The sequence below is a fragment of the Lynx rufus genome, unplaced genomic scaffold (assembly GCF_022079265.1).
Source record: "Lynx rufus isolate CCGP_SWC_20201006 ecotype Redwood Valley unplaced genomic scaffold, mLynRuf1.p SCAF_2, whole genome shotgun sequence".
NCBI classification, from domain to species: Eukaryota; Metazoa; Chordata; class Mammalia; order Carnivora; family Felidae; genus Lynx; species Lynx rufus.
In genome coordinates, this window is record NW_025814834.1 from 185,487,032 (window position 1) to 185,506,676 (window position 19,645).

Below are 19,645 nucleotides of genomic sequence, written 5' to 3' on the forward strand. Positions count from 1 at the left end.
CCATTGATGGAAACTCTCCAATCCTATTGGCTCAAATAATATCTTAGAACTAAAAAAGAAGCTACAGATCAACTGGTGATAGTGTTGTCTCTTAGCTGGGAGAGAGAGAGAGCACATGTGCCTGATGCTTTATACTATATATATCACTTTGAAGAGATCTGTAGCCCTCTGGTTCTTTTTTTTTTAATTGACATATAAGTCATAGTATCATAGTATTCACCCTTTTAAAATGTATAATCCACATTGTACAACCATCACCATTATCTAATTCCCCAGAAGAAATCCTGTACCCATTAAACACTCACTCTCTATTCCCCCACTCCAAGCCCCTGGCAACCACTAATCTTTCAACCAAAATCTTTGGATTTGCCTGTGCCGGTGTTTCATATAAATGGAATCATAGGATCCATGGCCTTGTATATGCTTCTTTCACTTAGCCTGTTTTTCAGGGTTCATCATATTGTAGCATGTAGCAGTATTTCATTCCTTTATGTGGCTGAATAATATTCCATTATATGGATAATACTACATTTTATCCATTCATCAGCTAATGGACATTTGGATTGTTTCTGCCTTCTGGCTATTAGGAATAATGCAGCTGTGAATATTCACGTACAAGTTTTTGTATGGGCATATGTTTTCATTTCTTTTGAGTATATACCTGGGAATGGAATTGTTGGATCACACGGTAATTCTGTTTAACTAACAATATGCTATAGTCTGTTTTACAGGCTCAGCTCCTACCATTAGCTCTTGAGGCTTCTGCAGTCCTTTTTACCCGTCCAACATAAGAATAAAATCTGGAAAATCTAAAAGGAAGGCCTTGGGGAGAAAGCCCAGCCCACTCATTTCTCCTGTGATTATCTGTCACTGCTTCTATTTTGGAAGGATAGTGCCATTCAGTAATTCTTCTCATTCGTAAAGGATCAAGAATCATCTTTCTGATTTAGTGAGATACTGAACTTTATCTTTCGGAAACAGAGTCTGCAAAATAGCTTTTCTTTTAGTGCTTTGCATTCAGTTGAAGCTGCTTTTTAAACTGTTAAGTAAATTTGGGGCACTTGGGTAGCTCAGTCAGTTAAGTGTCTGACTCTTGATTTCGGCTCAGGTCATGTTCTCACGGTTCATGAGTCCAAGTCCCTCATCAGGCTCTGTGCTGACAGTGAAGGGCCTGTTTGGGATCCTCTCTCTCCCCCCTCACTTTCTGACCCTCTCCTACACACACACACCTGCGCGCACACACGCTTTCTCTCAAAAATAAGTAAACTTTAAAATAAACTAATTAAAATAAATAAATAAACTGTTAAGTAAATTTAGCTATATGTGTAGACATACACATTCTGTAATTCCTTTTTAACAGATCTTCAGGATTTATTCCACAAGACTGGCCAGGACATGGATGGAAAGCTCACCTACCAGGAAATCTGGAACTCCTTAGGTTCTGCCGAGCCAGGACTAGAGACTTTGAAAGAGTTTGATTCTGATGGCGATGGAAGATATTCATTCCTGGAGCTAAGGGTAGCTTTAGGTGTCTAGTCTCATCAGGCATATTTTAGAAATGCTATACACCCAGGACTACCTAATATCTACTCACCTAACAAGAACAACTGTTTTACTTACCAATCAGTCCTCCAGTCCTCCAAACTACTGTAGCAGACACATTGTCACCTTTTAACTTGTTTGAAAAAGCTGTAAAATTATTTTTTTAAAAAAAGGCCATTTTACTTATGTGATATTCAGAAATCTCTGATTTCCTAAAACCAGTAAGATCTTAATTTAAAAATTGCCAGAAAAAAGTCAAGCTCTCTTCCCTCTTTCCCTCTTTCCTTTTTTTTTTTTTTTTTTTTTTTTTTTTTTTAGGGAAGGAGACCTTATCTTTTAAAACTGGAAAATGTGTATATAGAGAGAATAAGCCACCTTTTATATTTCACATAAATTTGCCTTAAATTAGCTGCACTTTATACAGACTCAGAAAATGTCTTTCCTTTAAAAGGTAGACCTTTTCTGTTTGTAAATATTTAAAATGAAAGAAAGAATTGTGCATATTTTGTGGGAAGTAGGAAGAATGGTTTGAAACAGGATGTGAACAAATGACTTGTTATTAAAAATCGCTGATCTGGTAACTGCGGAAAGTATGTCCATGCCTCCTTTAGGTGCTGCCACGGGGTTTGGCATGGAAGCTGGAGGAATAGATTTGGGGAGGTGAGGTGACACTGTAGCACAGTGCTGCCCCCAGGCTCAGGAAAATAAGATTCTGGCTCTTTGTTCCTGTCCCCTCAGCTAATCCCAACCTCTGAACCAGAGAAGTCTCGTTGGGGGTTTTTTCTCACTTTTAATCCTATTTCAGTGTTGATGAGCATAAAAAGTTATCCCGTGGGGAGCTATGTTTTCCCCACTGAGTGAGCTAGGTTATCTTCACCCACCCACCTAAGTCCATCCTCAAGCCAGAGCTGACCACCACCTCTGATGCGGTCTCCGTTCTGAGGGGCAGGGCAGCACTTTAACTCACTATCACAGTCTGGCTACCCAGGAGGAGCCTTAGAGGATAGCTTTGCCCCTCCTTTTGACCCAGGAAACTCCCTGAGGTTTTACCTGAAGGCTTTTACCAAGAAGAACCTCCTACGTTCCTCTGTGGCCTGAAACCAGAGAAGTTGTGAAATGCAGCACATGAAATCCTGTTAGGTTCCCTACCAGTTGTCAGCTCAGAAGTGGCTACAGGCGTTCTGTCCAGAGGATGCCAAACCACGTGGAGCTGGCCTGGACCAGGCGCTTCACTTGATGGCAGCAAGTTTCTTCAGATCTCATAACAAGCAAGTGCAATACTTCTCCCTTTAAATATTTCTGTAGGCCCCCAGAAAAGTAGGAAAGGTCCCCAGACCGGAAGGAATTACATCTGTGTGTGTGCTGTGCTGTTCGTAGAAGCAGGCTTTGGGCAACACAAGAGGAAAAACTTCACGAAACTTAACTGGTGCCGTAGGCCACGTCAGGGAGAAGCTACAGGTTTCATGGCATAGACTTCTTTAGTAGAGCTCATTTCTATTTTAACTTTATCCAAGTTGCTCTGTTACCCGTGGATGCAGTCGCACACTCTTAAACATTTTAGGGCTGGGTTTTTTCTTTATATGATGTTCAGTTTAGTGTTGGCTAACCTTGATTTTTTTTTTTTTCTGAAAGTATTAAAGTTTAGTTAAAGCAAGATGAAGTCTTTTCCCATGAATGTGTCTGCTTACCTCATAATGGCTTGTGCTTCTTTCTGTCTTTTGAAAAAAACAAAAAACCTCCCTTGCCCATCTGAGCTATTTCACTTTCTTGGAAAGGTTAAAATATAGTATAAAATTAGCCTGGCACTTTAGGTACCTTGAAGATAACTCTTTTTCTTCTGGCTGCCTTCCATGCCCACCCCCTTTTTAAATATATATACCCTTACAGATTTTGTAACAACCAAATAAAATTCTAGCAATAAATTGAATTATACTGCTATATTTGTATATACTGTACCATAAATAGTATGTCTGTACCTGGAAGGTATTTTTTTGAGAACTGATTTATATGAAATATACTTGAGGGTAATGTAGCTTGTCCTTTTTGGTTTCAAATTCTTATTCATAGGCAGATACTTTGAGGACACCTTAACTCTTTGTTGCCTGTACTTTTCTTTTGTACCAGATAGCTATACCTGGAGAAGTCAGTTTTGTTTTCCAGTTGATCACCTGTCCGTCCCACCTCCAGCTTATCTGGCTAGCTAGCATTGTCCCAGGGCCAGCTGTATGTACCTCTTCCCTACCAAACTGGCGGAGGTGTTTCTGCTTCACTCGCAGATGAATCCCTTTGCCATAACTGCTGCCCTGTCTCCCAGACTGAAGCAGGGCATGTTGAACTCTTTTGTTCCAGGTTGAGCAGATTCATTGGCTTAAGAGTTTTATAAGCCACTCACTCAGTGTTAATTTGGGAGTTGTATTTGTAAGTGGTCTTAACTTCTCCAACCTGGGACTTCTGAGCTGTAGTCAAGCCTTTCCTGCCTCATCTCAGGGGAAGATTGAGTTTTGGTTTTTGTTTCAAATACTTTTACCTTTTCACTCTGGCAGCGCCTACTGCTGCTGCTTTCCTAAGTTACCCAAAGCACTGCTTCTTAGCCCCTTTTTTTTCTTTTGCCTTACTATCTGGGATAATGTTTACTTAGAGAGCCTCCCTATAAATCAGAGGACCAAAAAGGTATTCTAGGAAGAGAAGAATCAAAGGAATAGAGAACCTGGCTTAGGGGTGACTGTAGTGTCATTTTACGGGCAGAGAGGGACCTGGCATTTAGGAATGCGTCTGATACAGCAAAGCTGAAGAGGACACCCTTCACCTGCCACCAACAACTTTTCCTTCCATTGGTGTTTCCTCACTTTATGTTGCTTTGCTGGACGTAACCCTGTTGCCCCCTACTCCTACTGCGCCAGTCTTGCTCGTCACAGTTGAAGACTTTGACGGTGATGGGCTCATACTCATAATGGCCTGCTGTTGAGTTGTTTTTAGTGGCAGCTTTTGTTTGCTACACACCTCATTGGCTTATGAACACCAGCTAGATGTGGTTCCTTCTTTCATATCCAAACCAGAACACATTTGGGTATTCCTGAGACTTATTACAGAGTGTGTATTGTTTGTTATACGAACCTAACCTACCTTGTTGTTTTCTCATATTAAGAAATGTAAATCTACTTTGCTTTAGTGGAGCTATTTTGGTACTGTATAAGCAATTTCGGTTCTATTTAGGGAGTGAATTCAAGGTCTCTATGACTTAAGCTTTGCTTATTTCATATAGGTAATACAGCTATTTTAATTTATCTAAATAAAACAATTCCTTTTTCTCCCACTGTGTCTGTGACTAAAGGTCCCCCTCTCCTCCGACCTTCAATTACTAAGGAAAAAACCTTTGATCCTTATATAGACTCCCTCCTTCCAAAAACAAAAACTAACAGATGGTAAAGAGTCTGCTTTAAGAACTGCAGAATCTGCCCTAAAAGTGAAGGCTGCTGCTTAGACATCTGCAGTGTTGAAGAGGGTGGGGCAAGGGAAGAGTGAGTCCCTTCCCCTCTCTGTATCAACCAAGCTCCACTTAGGTCTCCATTGGTGTTTTGTGTTTGGGGTTTTTTTGGTTCTTGGGAGTTGCTTTTGTAAGATTCAGTGGAAGAGCATATTTACAAGGAATGTTCCACTGCCTTCTAAAGGGGTAGGGGATGGTGGGAGAAATCCATTCCAAGAGAGTGGTCATATAGAGGCTGGGGCTTTTTCATACACTGAGAAAAATTAGCTCTGCGTGTTTGCTAGGGTTCTGGGATTTCACACACAGAAGCAAACATACGCAATCGGTGGCCTTTCCCTTCAGGAAGACTACAGAAAGCTTACCTCATTTACAATTATGGTGAGGTGATGTCTTCATGCCTAAAGTGAAGGGGAAATTTTATATCCTGGGGGAGAGCTGGGTTTTCTTATCTTTAAAGTGGGACCAGGGCACCTGGGTGGCTCAGTCAGTTAAGTGTCCAACTTCAGCTCAGGTGATGATCTCACGGTCTGTGAGTTCGAGCCCCATGTCAGGCTCTGTGACGACAGCTCAGAGACTGGAGCCTGCTACTGATTCTGTGTCTCCCTCTCTCTCTGCCCCTCCCCCACTCACACTCTTTCTCTCTCAAAAAAAAAAAACCAAACATTAAAAAAAAATAAAAAGTAAATAAAGTCAGACCTCATAACCAGTATTCTCTTTGTCTCTTCTTTTAGGATTGTTTCCAAAATGTACAAAAATATCCCCATGTAGTGGATATTTACTTTTGAAGGGTCCATGGATGCGTTTGAGAAACATTTTAAAAAGAAGAAAAAAAGGAGGGGTGCCTGGGTGGCTCAGTCGGTTGAGCATCCAACTTCAGCTCAGGTCATGATCTCATGGTTCATGAGTTGGAGCCCTGCATTGCACTTGCTGCATTGCACAGAGCCCGCTTCAGATCATCTGTCCACCCCCCACTCACACTCTCTCAAAAATAAACATTAAAAAAACTTTTTTTTAAGATTAAAAAAAAAGTACATTTTGTGTGTAATTTTAGGGGGTTCAATGACCAGACCTCCTAAGCCAATCCATGGACCAAGTTAATTATACCCTACAGACACACACACAATCATTTGCCAAGTGTTTTCTAACAAGACTTATCATAGGGAAGGGACACTATGGGGGATGCTGAGAAGACCAAGAACTTTGATGCCAGGAAGATGGAAATGTGAGACCTGGCTCTGCAGCATAAAAACGATATGGCAGACGCCCTTGGAACCTGTCTCTTCCTTTGTAAGAGGAGGATTGTGGTGTCCATTTGGCAGTTTTCTTGTATCAGACATAATGCAGAGACACCCATAACTCAGTGCCTATCATCAATGTTAACAAAGAATGCAATTCAGCCAGCAATGCAGTGTGGCTCATGGATCTCATGATGACTTGTCTGTGACGTGACCATGACCACTGTGAATCGCCATAGCTCACGCACCCTCAGCAGCTATCACTCTTGGGGCAGCTGTGCTTAATGTCACACAGAACAGCAGTGCCCTTGGATACCTAGCCCAGGGCCTGGCATGCATTTTTGGTCTCAAATACGGAATAGAAGGATGTTGTGTTCCATTGTGTCTCCCCACAGCCAACCCTCCTGTTCCCATTTACGAAGGTCCCGTTGGTGACCTTCAGCTAGGTTTGCAAAGTGCCCCCATCAGACAGGGGAAGGACACTGCCCTCCTAAAGACAAATAAGACACAAGGGAGCCTTGGACTTTTTTTAGTCTTTCATAATGTGACATCCAAATGAGTTCTGGTCTGTGTGTCAATACCACCTCCCCGAGGTTCGGTCCATTTTCCTGCTCTGCCCGTAATACTTCCAGCTCCCACCCTCAGTGAGAGGTGGCTATAATTCTGAGGCAAAAGCCTTGGCACTGAAGCAGTGGTCTTCATGGACCATCGTGGGGAGGGAATGGAAGTGGACATTCCTTTCAGGACAGGTGTCCAAAGGGTAGGAGACCGAGTGGTTCAGCATTGGGGGCAGGTTGCACAGGGAAGGGGCAAAGGGCACCTCCTGAAAGATGGGCACCAGGAGTGGGGAGCTGGTCCGGGACTGCAGCACTGGGGAAGGTAAAGCCTGCCCGGGGACCAGCTGCAGTGCAGGTTGCAGGGGGACAGGGGCCTCCACCTTGGGGCTGCTGTCTTGGACAACAGAGCTCCTGCTCCCAGGGACATCCAGTTCCCACAGAGGATCTGAATTCTGGACCTCAGTCTCGGTCTTGGTGACAGCAGGGGGAGGGCCCGTGTTGACAGTTGTGTTCATGCCATAATGCCGACGCTTGTTAATCCAGTACAACAGGGGGCTGTAGGTGAACGTGGCAGCTCTCATCACCTTCACCCACTCCTGGGCACGCTCTTCTCGTCGCAAGTTCTTCCTCCAGTGCAGAAAGAGAATGCAGCCACCGGTTACCACAGAACACAGCCCCAGGAATCCAAAGTACAGTGAGACCCATACTAAGGCAATAAGAAAGAAAAAGAGGCAAGCTGGCTGATAGCTCTAATTGGGGCCTGAGCTGTTTCTCATTCTTTCCCTTAACCCTTTCATCAATTATCCCATCCACTTAACCACTCTCCGTTCCTCCCTTCCCTCATTGACTTGTCTCATCATTCTCTTATTTAGTCAATGCTAGATTTCCAGGGAGGTTAAGAGGCCATCTTTAGTCCTTTACAGATAAGGAAAGTTAGGTCTAGAGGGGGCATGACCTGCCCAGGCTTGGTCAAGCCTCTGATTCACCATCCTGGCCCCATCCAATCCATCAGATTGAGAAGCCTTACCAAAGGCAAGGCCCATCAAGGAAGTAAAAGTTTATCAGTTGACAAGGACATAGGTATCCCATCCCATTCCACCATACCCTTACCCATTCAGCTGTGATAGCCCTAGGGTATTCATAGAACCCCCCTCTGGTTCCGCAGAGAAACGTGATCTCTGCCCTCAATCCTTAGTTTTCTAGAGGAAACTATATCCTAACTGCTTAGCACACCTCCAGGCAGGCAGCCACCACCCCATCCATGTAAAACGTTTACCCTGGGTGCCTGCTCTGAGCTAAGGCACAAAGCAAGGGGCAGGAACTGAAGGGGCATTTACCACCAGGGAGGCTCAGGTCCTCCCGCTGGGAGTCCATAATTTCGAGCCCTGGTACCCAGCTGATGGCTCTGGGGAGAGGGAGCTCACCTACCCATCTGCCTAGCCAATAGGAGTCCCTGTAATGCTCAGCCCCATTGTTCCCTAAAGGTGAGGTCACTGAGTTCTGAGCATTAAACATTCTAGGGGCAGGGCTTGTGAAGCCTTGGGTAAACGAAGGAAAGGACTCTATCCAATGGTGTCCTTATAGGCATAGTGTGTCTCTACTTCCAGGGACTGATCCACCCACTGAATTGTCCGTCCCCCACCCCTTACGGTGAAGACAGGACCCCAGGAAAGGGACCCAGGTCTCTCAAGGGTCTATCCATGTTTCTGGGCTTTAAGAAACAGTTGATGGATACCTGTCGAAACCTGTTCAAGGGAACTAAGTGATCAACACCTCAGTCCTTGACTCTTACAATCTCTCTTTTGTTTAGTTACCTTCCTTCAACAAGTGTTAGCCAATCTTTCCTGAGCATCAGGCCCTGTAGGAGCTCCCCACCATCTGGCCCTACATCTTTTTCCAGCCTCACCTTCCTCCCTATCCTTTACATACCTTCCCCTCTGACCAGGCCAGACTCTTGAACAGACCCTGCCTATTCACATCTCTGGACTTTTGCTCATAATGCTCCTCCACCTAGGAGTGCCCTCCCCACTTCCCCCCGACTGAACACCCACTTACATTTCAAGGCTCAGCTTAGCCCCCCAACTCTGTGACAGTTGTTTCTGTTGGCTTCCCAGAATCTCATCATCTCCAGTTTGAAGGGACTTTGACAGCTGCTACTCCAACTCCTGTCAGATGCTTGAGGCCTGGAGGTAGACCTCTTCTACCCAGCAGCCAATGCTTCAGGACTCACCTGAATCAGGGACTTGCCACACCTCCCATGGCAGCTCAGTCAGAAAGCCCTTCCCTAAATGAAGCCCAAGTCAGCCTCCCTGCAGGCACAACCCTAGCTCAGCTTCTTGGCACCATTCAATTCCTTCTTTCTAGTCCCCTAGCCTGTGACTATTCAGCACAGATTTCCCTCCAGGTTCCACTTGCCCTTGGCTCTCCTATCTCACTCACTCCTGCTTTTCATTGTCTTTGCTGATTTCTTCTCTTTTCCCTGATCTCTCAATGTCAATGTGCCCCAGGGCTCGGTCTTCAGCCTTCTATGTATATTCATTCCCTCTGTGATCTCATCCAGACTGTGGTTTTAAATATTATACATGCACTGACTGACAACTCACACTTTATTTATATCCAGCCCAAACTGCTCCCCAGGACTTTGAACTCATTCACCTAACAGCCTGGTTGACATGCCTACCATTACGGGGATTAAGTCTATTACGTTATCTCAAACTAACATGCCCCCCAAACTTCTGATCATCCAGCCTCCAAAACCTACCCCAGACTTCCTCCTCTCCATAAATGGCAACTCTGTCCTTCCAGTTGTTCAGACCAAGAGCCTGTAAGTCACCCTGGACTCCTTTTATTCTCTTGTGGCCACATTTGCTCCATGAGCACAATCATTAGGCCTTGCCTTCAACACACATCCAGAATGTAACCACTGTCCCATCACTATCACTTCTTTCTAAGCACTGCCCTCCCCCACTTTGAGTACTGGTCTCCCTGTAGGGTGACCAGCCATCCCCATTTGCCCTGGACTGAGGACGTTTCCAGAACAGCAGATTTTTGACACTAAAAACAGGAAAGTCTCAGGCAAACTAGGACAAATTGGTCACCCTTGGGAGAACTTCCATCCTTGCTGCAGCACCCCCACCCCACCGCCACCCACCACAACATGCCCTGTATTTCACCAGCAACCGGAAAGAGGCTTTTAAAAAGTAGATTTAAAAAAAAAAAAGTAGAGCATGTTACTTATCTGCTCAAAACCTACATTGACTCTCCATCATACTCAGAATAAACAAAGTCCTCAACCAAGGTCTACAGAGCCCTAAGTGATCTAACTACCCCTTCCCATACCTCTTCACATAAGAACCTCCTTGGTGTTCCAAAAGTAGGGCAGGTATGCTCCTGCATCGAGGCCTTTGCACTTACTGTTCCCTCTATCTGGAAGGTTCTTCTCCCAGATATCCAGATAGATGATTCCCTCATTTCCATCAACTCTCCGCACAAATGTCCCCTTATCTCTATCTCTCTTACCCTGTTTTGTTTTTCTTCATAGAATGTATCATCACCTAACATTACAGTTGACCCTTGAACAATATGGGGGTTAGGGACAACAATCCCCTGCACAGTTGAAAGTCCATGTGCAACTTTTGACTCCCCCCAAACTTTTCTAATAGCCTACTGTTGACCAGAAGCCCTACCAATAACATCAATAGATTAACACATATTTTGTGTATACAGTATATGCCATATTCTTACACATAAAGTAAGCTAAAGAAAATGTTAAGGAAATCATAAAAGAAAACACATTTACAGTGTTGTAAAAAATCCACGTGTAAGTGGATCTGCACAATTCAAACCCGTGTCGTTCAAGGGTGAACCGTTTATTTTTTGTCTCTTACCCCACTAGAATGTAAGCTCCATGAATAAGTGTAAAAAAGGAAATAACTACCTAAGAATTTCAGATAGAATTGCTATGAAGAGAATAAAATAAGGTAGTGGGATAAAGAATATAAAGGGATAGGGGGCATCAAGAAAAGTCCCTTTGAGGTGCTGACTTGTAAACTGAGCCATAAATGATGAGGAGGGAGCCTCATGCAGATCCAAGCAGAGGGATCAGCCAGTTCAAGGATCCTGAGGCAGGTATAGGTCAGCACACTTGAAGGACTTACTAATCTCAGAGTCTACCACACTACTTCCAGCACAGGTCAGGGCCCAGGGCCAATCTCCACGAGTATAGGTTAGCCTGAGAAGAGTTGAAGATCCTGTCCCTGCCCCAGAGGAATCCACCATTCAGGAAGGGTTTCTACCAGGTAAGACCCAGACAGGAAGGACTTCCATGAAGACAAATTGATCAGTGCCATCGTAGGAGGCTTGTTCCAGGGCCCTGTGCTGGGAGCGGGACACAGAGATGTTGATGTCACTGTCCATGATCTCAGGAGCTCCCACTTGGTTCAAGGGGATGAAGAAGACTGTGGTGGAGTACCTGGGTGGCTCGATCGGTTAAGTGTCCCACTCTTGATCTCAAGTCAGGATCTCATGGTTTGTGAGATGGAGTCCAGCATTGGGCTCTTCACTGACAGTGGGAAGCCTGCTTGGAATTCTCTCTCTCCTTCTCTCTCTGTCCCCCCACCCTTGTTCATACACACACTCTCTCAAAATAAATAAATAAACTTTAAAAAAGATGGTATTGGGTCAAGAGAGAGGAAAGAAAGAACGTTCCAAGCATCAAAAGCAGCCAAAATAAAGACTTGTCAGGGACAGACCCAGGTGTCTCTTTAGGGAGGAGGGTAGTTCAGTTTGGCTGGCGCTCAAAGTGGATGTCAGGAAGCAGAGGGAGACAAGGCTTCGGAGGCAGCCGGCATCTTGCAAAGAGTTCAGTCCTTGGGTAGAACTTAGACAAGTTCTCTTAATGACCCTCAGCCTCAGTTTCTTCATTGGTAAAATGAGGAAAAAGCCTGCCTCACAGGGTATGAAGCAGTTAGTGTCCTGCACACAGAAACACCCAGTAAAGAGAAGCTGTTACTGTGATTCTAGTTGATGAGAAAGGGCCTTGGATGCTGAAGGACAACTACTGCGGCGAGTGCCAAGAGAATCTGAGAGGGAGCAATCTCCGTGAGGACCAGCAGCAGGTCCGAGCGGCTTTAAGAAGAGACTTGGAGCGCACAGACTGCTGGACCCGAGCGGGAGGGCGTGGAGGCCAGCGGGCTCGAGGGAGGAGGCGGGCCGTGGCGCTCCGAGCGGCGGGCAGAGCGGCGAGCTCCCTCCTCCCCGCTGCGCCTCACCTCGCCCTCTCCGGGGCCCGGAACCTTGCGCGCGCGGAACCTCGGTGCCGGAGCCGGGGCACGGCAGACCCGGAGCGCGATGGAGCCGGCGCGCGGGCCGCGGGCTGAGGCCGACGCGCACGAGGAGGAGGAGGCGGGGGCGGCAATGGCTGCCGTGGTGGCGGCGGCCGGTGGCACGGGCCCCGCCGTGCTGCAGGTGGCCGGTCTGTACCGGGGCCTGTGCGCGGTGCGTAGCCGCGCCCTAGGACTGGGGCTCGTGTCCCCCGCGCAGCTGCGTGTGTTCCCGGTGCGCCGCGGCTCGGGCCGGCCGGCGGGGGGTGCCGACGGCAGCGGAGCCGGGGCCGAGCTCGAGGCCAACCCCTTCTACGACCGCTACCGGGACAAGATCCAGCAGCTGCGCAGGTGCGGGCGCCCGGCGGCGGGCTGGGAGGGGCGGCGCGCGGCCCGCGTTTCTGGTGGATCCGACGCCCTTGGTGCTTAGAACAGCCCTGCGATGCGGGCCCGGTTGCTGTCACTACTCTATAGATGATGCGTCTGGGCTCAGAGAAGCAAGGTCACTTGCTAACATCGCACAGCTAGGGTCAGAGCTGAGAGTCTCTGCAAAGTCCTCGCTCTTCCCCCAGTTGTCTGTCTCTATGCTCTAGTTCTCAAAATGCAGAGGTGGAATCCTGTGTCAGACCTTATGAAGTAGGCAGTTCCAAGAGACCTGCCCTCATTATAGAAATGGGAACGTGGAGCCTTTCATAGAAGGGACTTGACTTGCTCAAGGCCACATATTGACTCACTGGGGCCTGGCCTAGAACTGGGGTTCCCAGGTTTCTAGCTACAGCCCTGACTACAAGGAAAGGAGGTTGGGGGAGGGAGCAGGGCATCAAAGACTAATGGTGTGGCAGAGAATCAGCGTCAGAGATCTGGCAGAGGTCACACAGCTGGTTGGGATTCATCTGTCTTGGAATCCAGGATTCCTAACACTTCTTCTCAGCTTCCAGATAAAAGGACTTGGAGATCAAGAGGCTTAAGGTGGGTGTAAGGGGACCAAGGGAGGGTCTGAAGAGTTTAAGTGGGAAGAACTGAAGGAGATCAAAGATGAAAATTAAAGGGGCTTGGGAGAGAATTTGGCAGGGTAGGCAGGCAGTTGGTTTGGGAAACCAAAGACTGAGTACTATTAACTTTTTTGAGTTCTGTCTCACCTCTACTTCCATGGCCTTAATTTACTCCTCCGTCATCTCCTGGACTCTTGCAGTCATCCACCAGCTAGTCTTCACCACTTCCACCCCAGTCCAGCTCACTGCTGCTATTGTGATCTGTCTTCTCTTTTTGAAAAAAATGACAGAATAAAGGAATGAGAATTTTTGCTCTCTTTTCAGCAACGTTCATATATACTCAAGAATTTCTCATCTTTAAAACCTTTCCTTGACCTACATTCCCCTCCAGTCTTTTCTCATTGATCCCTTTCACAGGCAGGCAGGCATCTTAGCAGAGTTGTCTACTCATACCCTGAATACTTCACAGCTCCCATTCATTCTTACTCATGAACCAATGAATGGCAGGTTTTATTCTTCTTCCCCACTAGATCATTCCCATCAATATTTACACATACTGACATCTCCTAAAGAGTGAGCTTTCCAAAGCACCCACACTAACTCTGGATAATGTCCATATTCTGTAGTGTTCCACACAAGGTTCTCACACTGTAGTATCTGTCAGTCTCTCTATACTCACGAAAACCTGGGCTCTTGTAGCACCAGCCCCAGGTTTGGTTTGAGCCAATAGCAGGACAAGGCTGTGTGCCCTGCTGACCCCTTCCAGCCTAGTATCTGGATTTTGCATCATACTCTGCTTTGGTGAATTGGGAGGATATGATCTAGCTCCAGACCCACTATATCTAGAGTGTGGGCAAATTCCAGAGAGCAGGTTGATAGTGAGGAAATATTCACAAATTACTATATAAAGAAGGGCCAAAAGAACTAAGGCAAGTTTAACCTAGAGAAAAATTTAGAGGGTGACATAATAGTAATTTTCAAGTACTCAGATGAAAAGAATTAGACATCTTTTTTCCTTGTTCCTAAGAGTGAAAGATACAGATAGATTTAGGCTCAGATGTTTTAATAATAAAAGATGTCCATGGTGGCAGTGCACAGACTCCAATGTCTGGGCTGCTCCTCACTCACTCTACCCACTCACCGTAGCAGACCCAGGTACAGCTGTGGATGCTTGCAGCACTTACCCTGGTCCTGGCATTTGCAGTCCCAGCTGGGTGGGTGCCACATCCCACAGGACAGGACCGCTGGCCTGACTGTGTACTAAGTTGCTGCTCTGCTGTGGAGGGGAGGAAGACGATCTGCCCATGTAATGGCAATGAAGAGAGTGGTGTTCCTCTGGAATGGAGGAATGAAGTGTTATGGAAGAGGAGTCCCATACAATGCCTTGACCGGGAAGGACTTCACCAGAGCGGTGATCACGATGCCCTTGGATCCTGCAGACCTCACCTATGACAGGTCTCATGGCCCAGGAGCTGGAATCCCTATATGAGGTCTTCACCAAAGTGTACAGTGGCAAATGTCACCTTGTTGCCTACACAGCCTGGAGACTTAACAAGGATGTCACCCCAACATAGCCTGAAGACTAGCTTCATTTTGACACAAAGGACAAGTTCTGCCGTTCCATCTGCAGGAGCAAGGTCTTGGGAGAGAATCAGGGAGATACTCAGATACTAAATCTTCTCCTGCAAAATAGGCTGCCTAAAGCCTCTGAATCATCTGCATCTGAATAAACAAGTATTTAACCTGGGAGTGGAGGAAAGAGGATGTCCAAGAACTAAATGTGTTCAAGTAACAGTGTTCAAGTAAAAACATCTACTAGGAGTGCTATTAGACTCCTGCCTGAGTAGGACAACCAAGCAAGATGACTTCAAAGTCCCCTTCCCATCTTGAGGACTGAATTCCAAGGATGTAGAGTATAAGTACCTGAGGGACCAAGCTCTGCATCACCCTAGGAAATATCCTGCAGGAGAAGAATCGTACACAGGCCCCTTGAGGATTAACAGTTGTTAAATAACTGGATATCTTTGTCCACTTTCTTGATTTGTGGGCAAATCCTTCAGCCTCTGAATGCCTGTGTCCTCTCTCTCTGGAAGTGGAACATGATGCTTTGTTATTTCCAAATCCAAAAAGGCTCAAGTAGTTTAACTTTTGGTTTACCTTTAATCAGATCTGACCCAGCTGCTTTTGAATCCCGACTAGAGAAGCGCAGTGAGTTTCGGAAGCAGCCAGTGGGGCACTCCAGGCAAGGTGACTTTATCAAATGTGTGGAACAGAAGGTAAGACCTGCCCCCTTTGTGTTTTTGGCTCACCAGTGCTCCACCCCCCTGAATGTAGCCTCATTATATTCATCTCAGGCTCCATCCATAAAGGGTATCCTGCTCTTTCTGGCAAGGTGCTGTGGATGTGGTAGAGAAACAGAGGGATAAAAAAGGCATGCTTCTTGGGGGATGCAGTAGAGTGGTCAAAGCAAGGCACACATGGCAGTGGGCTGTAGGGATCAGGGGACAAAAAAGTGCTTCATAGCTATTATTATCCTTAAACAAGAATCAAAGCTGGGGGAGAGCATGTTGAAATCTAATGCAGTGCTTTTCAAACTTTTTGATCATGAGCCACAGTAAGAAATACATTTTACATTGCAGTTCAGTACACACATGTGTACACACATGTGTGTGATTATAACTGAAGCAAAGTTTTTACAAAACAATGCTTACTTTTAGTACATGCAATGCATCTTATTTTCTTTTAAAAGCCTTTGGTCACAATCTAATAAATTGATTTCACAACCTATGATTTGAAAAATACTAACCTAGGGGCACCTGGGTCACTCAGTCAGTTAAGCTTCAGACTCTTGATTTCGGCTCAGCTCATGATCTCATCGTGAGATCAAGTCCCACATTGGGCTCCATGCTGAGCATGGAACCTACTTGTGATTCTCTCTCTCTCTCTCTCTCTCTCTCTCCCCCCCTCCCTCCCTCCCTCCCTCCCCCTCTCCCTCTCCCTCTCCCTCTCTCCCTGCCCCTTCCCTGCTCACGTGTGTGTGTGTGTGCACGCACACACACATATGTGTACTCTCTCAAAAATAAACTTTTTTAATAACTGAGTGAGTTCATTAGAACAAAAGCAATAGGTACTGGGTTAATCATTGCAAGGTTGGGGAGCAAATTCAATTTCCTGTGACAAATATAGTTTACAACTTTATGTGAACAAACAGGCCTCTACTACAATATTTTAACAAATATAATTTCCTATAATAAACATTTATAGTGCCAAGATTATAAGTCAGTAGCTCTTGGAAATATTACTATATTATAAACTTTTTTTTTTTTTTAATTTTTTTTTTTCAACGTTTATTTTTGGGACAGAGAGAGACAGAGCATGAACGGGGGAGGGGCAGAGAGAGAGGGAGACACAGAATCGGAAACAGGCTCCAGGCTCCGAGCCATCAGCCCAGAGCCTGACGCGGGGCTCGAACTCACGGACCGCGAGATCGTGACCTGGCTGAAGTCGGACGCTTAACCGACTGCGCCACCCAGGCGCCCCATATATTATAAACTTTTAATGTGACATGGGAAAGCTCTTTGTCCCCTTTTGTAAACAGAGTTAGAAATTCAACTTTATGATGACAAGATAAAATGTAAGTAAAATGTAATTTAATTTTTTTTTAATGTTTATTTATTTTTTGAGAGAGAGACAGCACAAGTGAGGGAGGAACAGAGAGAGAGGGAGACACAGAATCTGAAACAAGCTCCAGGCTCTGAACTGTCAGCACAGAGCCTGACGTGGGACTCGAACTCACAAACCGTGAGATCATGACCTGAGCCAAAGCCGATGCTTAACCGACTGAGCCACCCAGGCGCCCCTAAAATGTAATTTAAATTATGGCAACTCCTGGGTAAATAATGACTTTCTGTCTTTACTATCTAGGTAGATAGAAGAGGGCTAATGACTCCATTCCCAAAGCCTTTTCTTAACTCTCAGTCATTGGTTCCCTACCACATGAGACCCAACATCCCCTTTTTAAAAAAAAAGTTTTTTTAATTCTCCATTTTCTATACTGAAATGGTATGTAGACAATGTAACCCACTGGTGCACATAATTTCAGGGGGAAAAAATCAATAAATGCCCTAGCTGTAATATAAAGGAAAGAACTTTTTAATAAAATACTTATTTAGTAGATGATATGAATGATATTTTTCTATAATGAATGAATGATACAAATGAAATTTTTATAAGTGAAATTTAGTATCTAAGTTCTTGAGTACAACTATGCTGTGAAACCTAATGCAGTCATCAGAGGTTTTCGCCTCCATGTGAAATCCCCATGAAGACGTAAGCAGCAAATATTGACTGGTATAGGGGTGTTACATTATTACTTTAAAAAAACTCCCAAATCATAAGCGATGTTGTTTTCAGTGATCCTCATGAGATTCCATAATGTACAACCTTCTTTTAAGTTATATAATAATTGCATTTCTGAAAATTTCAGTGTTTGTTAAAGCCGTGTTAAAAAGAGAGAGAGAGAGAGTGAGAGAGAGAGAGAGAGAGAGAGAGAAAGAAAGAAAGAAAGGGAATTAGATCCTAGATGCAAGTAATTGTAAAAAGATTTTTCACTTACAAAGATATTTGGCTAGACCCTGAAAAGTTGTGCAGGATGAGGGAAAATTCATTATGTGGAACTCATCAGCAAGATCACAGCTCCTGGCACCCCTTCCCTTCCCATAAATACAAATGTCTTCATCCAGTCAACTATTGTAATAATAGAAAAGTTGTCCACACAGATTTCCAAAGCATCTGTAGGGGAGTATTAATGTACCCATTTTAATGTTTTATTAAGTGCTCTTGACACTTTGGGCACATACTTTCAACTATAATTTTAATTATCTTATTTCATTATTTCCAAAGCCTACTTTTTTTTTATTTTTACATTTTAACATTTCCAAAATTGTCTTAAAATTGATGTGATCTGAAAGTATGCTATGTTATTTAGTTAGCGTCATTTTCTGATGCATCAAATAATGGTGCTTCTTAAGAGGTGTCTTAGGGTTAGATAAAACACACTAAGCTTATACTTAGAGCTTAAATTTGTTATTTCTACAAGTGCAAATGGAAATAAAGAATGGATTGGAGGGACATTGTGGGGAAAGACTACATCAGGCTTAGTGAGTAAGAGGAGAAGGCAGCTGTGCAGGCGGAGGGGTTCATTTGTTTTGTTTTCACAATGCATCTGAAGGTGAGTGGTATGAAAATGAAATCCATTCTCTCTTTTCTGGAAAGTTTACATATGAAGGACAGACTGCATTAGGATGCTGCCACAGGATAGGGGTATGACCAAAAAGACCAGGGTGTATCCAATAGATTTTTCTACACCAGACTTTTGTCTAATTTATGGGTACCAGTCTGTGGGCATCATTTATGAAAGGTTTGAATTTGTGAAGGCACAGAATAACAAAAGACAGGGTTTTGTGCAGAAAGTGCTTTTTAGCCTCAGAATCCCAGGTATAGATTATACTCCTTCTGAAAGGCGTGGACTTGAACTAAGAAATTCAGAGGAAGACTCAGAAGAAACCATCCATGCTATCAGAAATCTCAAAATAGGATTTCCTGGATGTAGCCTTTCTCAGAAATAGTGGGCAGGAGAAGAAATAATCACTAATTTGATGGAGGGAATATTAAGAGTATGTGCTGGAGGGATGTCTGAGTGGCTCAGTCGGTTAAGCGTCTGACTTCTGCTCGGGTCATGATCTCACGGTTCATGGTTCAAGCCCTGCGTCAGGCTCTGTGCTGACAGCTCAAAGCCTGGAGCCTGCTTCAGATTCTGTGTCTCCCCCTCTCTGCCCCTCCCCTACTCGTGTTCTCTCTCTCTCTCAAAAATAAGATTAAAAAAAAAATTAAAAAGAGTGTGTGCTGGAAAACACTCTAGTCTGATGAGGATGGCTGCCATCAGAAGTGCTGTCACAGATAAGAAGTAGCCTTGGAAAATACATTTTTTCATTTCTTGCCTTCTTTGTGGCTCACTATGGAGCAGATCAGAGAGAGCAGAGCGCAGGAAACCCAAGCAGCTCTCATTCTGGGAAGGAGTCCCTCATGTCCATAGTGGCAGGTATGGAATGGACTGTCAGTACCATTAGATGGTAGTTACTAACAAAGAATCTTTTTTCATCTCTGTATCTCAAAAGCTTAGTCATAGAAAAGTTATATCACAAACAATAACTCTTTGAACAGTGTGTACAGTTACTATATAGAATAGAGAAAAGTGAGTTCTGTAGTGTCAAATTACTAAAATGAGATATTGGGCCCTTCACCTAGCTTAGTGGTCTTTTTCTTATGAGTAAAGCACAGATAAATATCCTGTCTCAACATGTATTTCAGACAGACCCCTTGGGGAAACAGCCTGTGAGCAGAGGATTCACTAAGGACAAGGTAGGTTTCTAATTAAAGATCCAAGTCTGGAGTCATGTGGAACATCTATAACAAGAGGCTGCAAATTTGAACATATTTACCGTGGTTCAGCAAT

At 44.8% G+C, this 19,645-nt stretch overlaps 3 protein-coding genes across 6 annotated transcripts in view; 2 read left to right on the forward strand and 1 right to left on the reverse strand.

The window, feature by feature from the left end:
* The window catches only part of EFCAB14 (EF-hand calcium binding domain 14), a 38,333-nt gene extending 33,483 nt beyond the window's left edge, over positions 1 to 4,850 (forward strand). For both annotated transcript variants that reach the window (XM_047082532.1, XM_047082533.1), the window contains one exon: positions 1,361 to 4,850. In XM_047082532.1, coding sequence (XP_046938488.1) covers positions 1,361 to 1,536 — 176 coding nt within the window. In that variant the 3' untranslated portion in view covers positions 1,537 to 4,850. The remainder of the gene's footprint in view (positions 1 to 1,360) is intronic.
* Positions 4,851 to 6,831: 1,981 nt separating this feature from the next.
* TEX38 (testis expressed 38) lies at positions 6,832 to 8,253 on the reverse strand. Its single transcript, XM_047085846.1, has 2 exons — positions 8,156 to 8,253; positions 6,832 to 7,524 (listed from the first exon to the last, which is right to left on the reverse strand). Exons 1-2 carry the CDS (start codon positions 8,190 to 8,192, stop codon positions 6,917 to 6,919), a joined length of 645 nt encoding a protein of 214 aa, XP_046941802.1. The 5' UTR covers positions 8,193 to 8,253; the 3' UTR covers positions 6,832 to 6,916.
* A 3,914-nt stretch (positions 8,254 to 12,167) lies between these two features.
* The window catches only part of ATPAF1 (ATP synthase mitochondrial F1 complex assembly factor 1), a 30,363-nt gene continuing 22,885 nt past the window's right edge, over positions 12,168 to 19,645 (forward strand). For all 3 annotated transcript variants that reach the window (XM_047084419.1, XM_047084417.1, XM_047084418.1), the window contains exons 1-3: positions 12,168 to 12,490; positions 15,299 to 15,407; positions 19,501 to 19,551. In XM_047084419.1, the coding sequence (XP_046940375.1) occupies positions 12,168 to 12,490; positions 15,299 to 15,407; positions 19,501 to 19,551 (483 nt within the window). The remainder of the gene's footprint in view (positions 12,491 to 15,298; positions 15,408 to 19,500; positions 19,552 to 19,645) is intronic.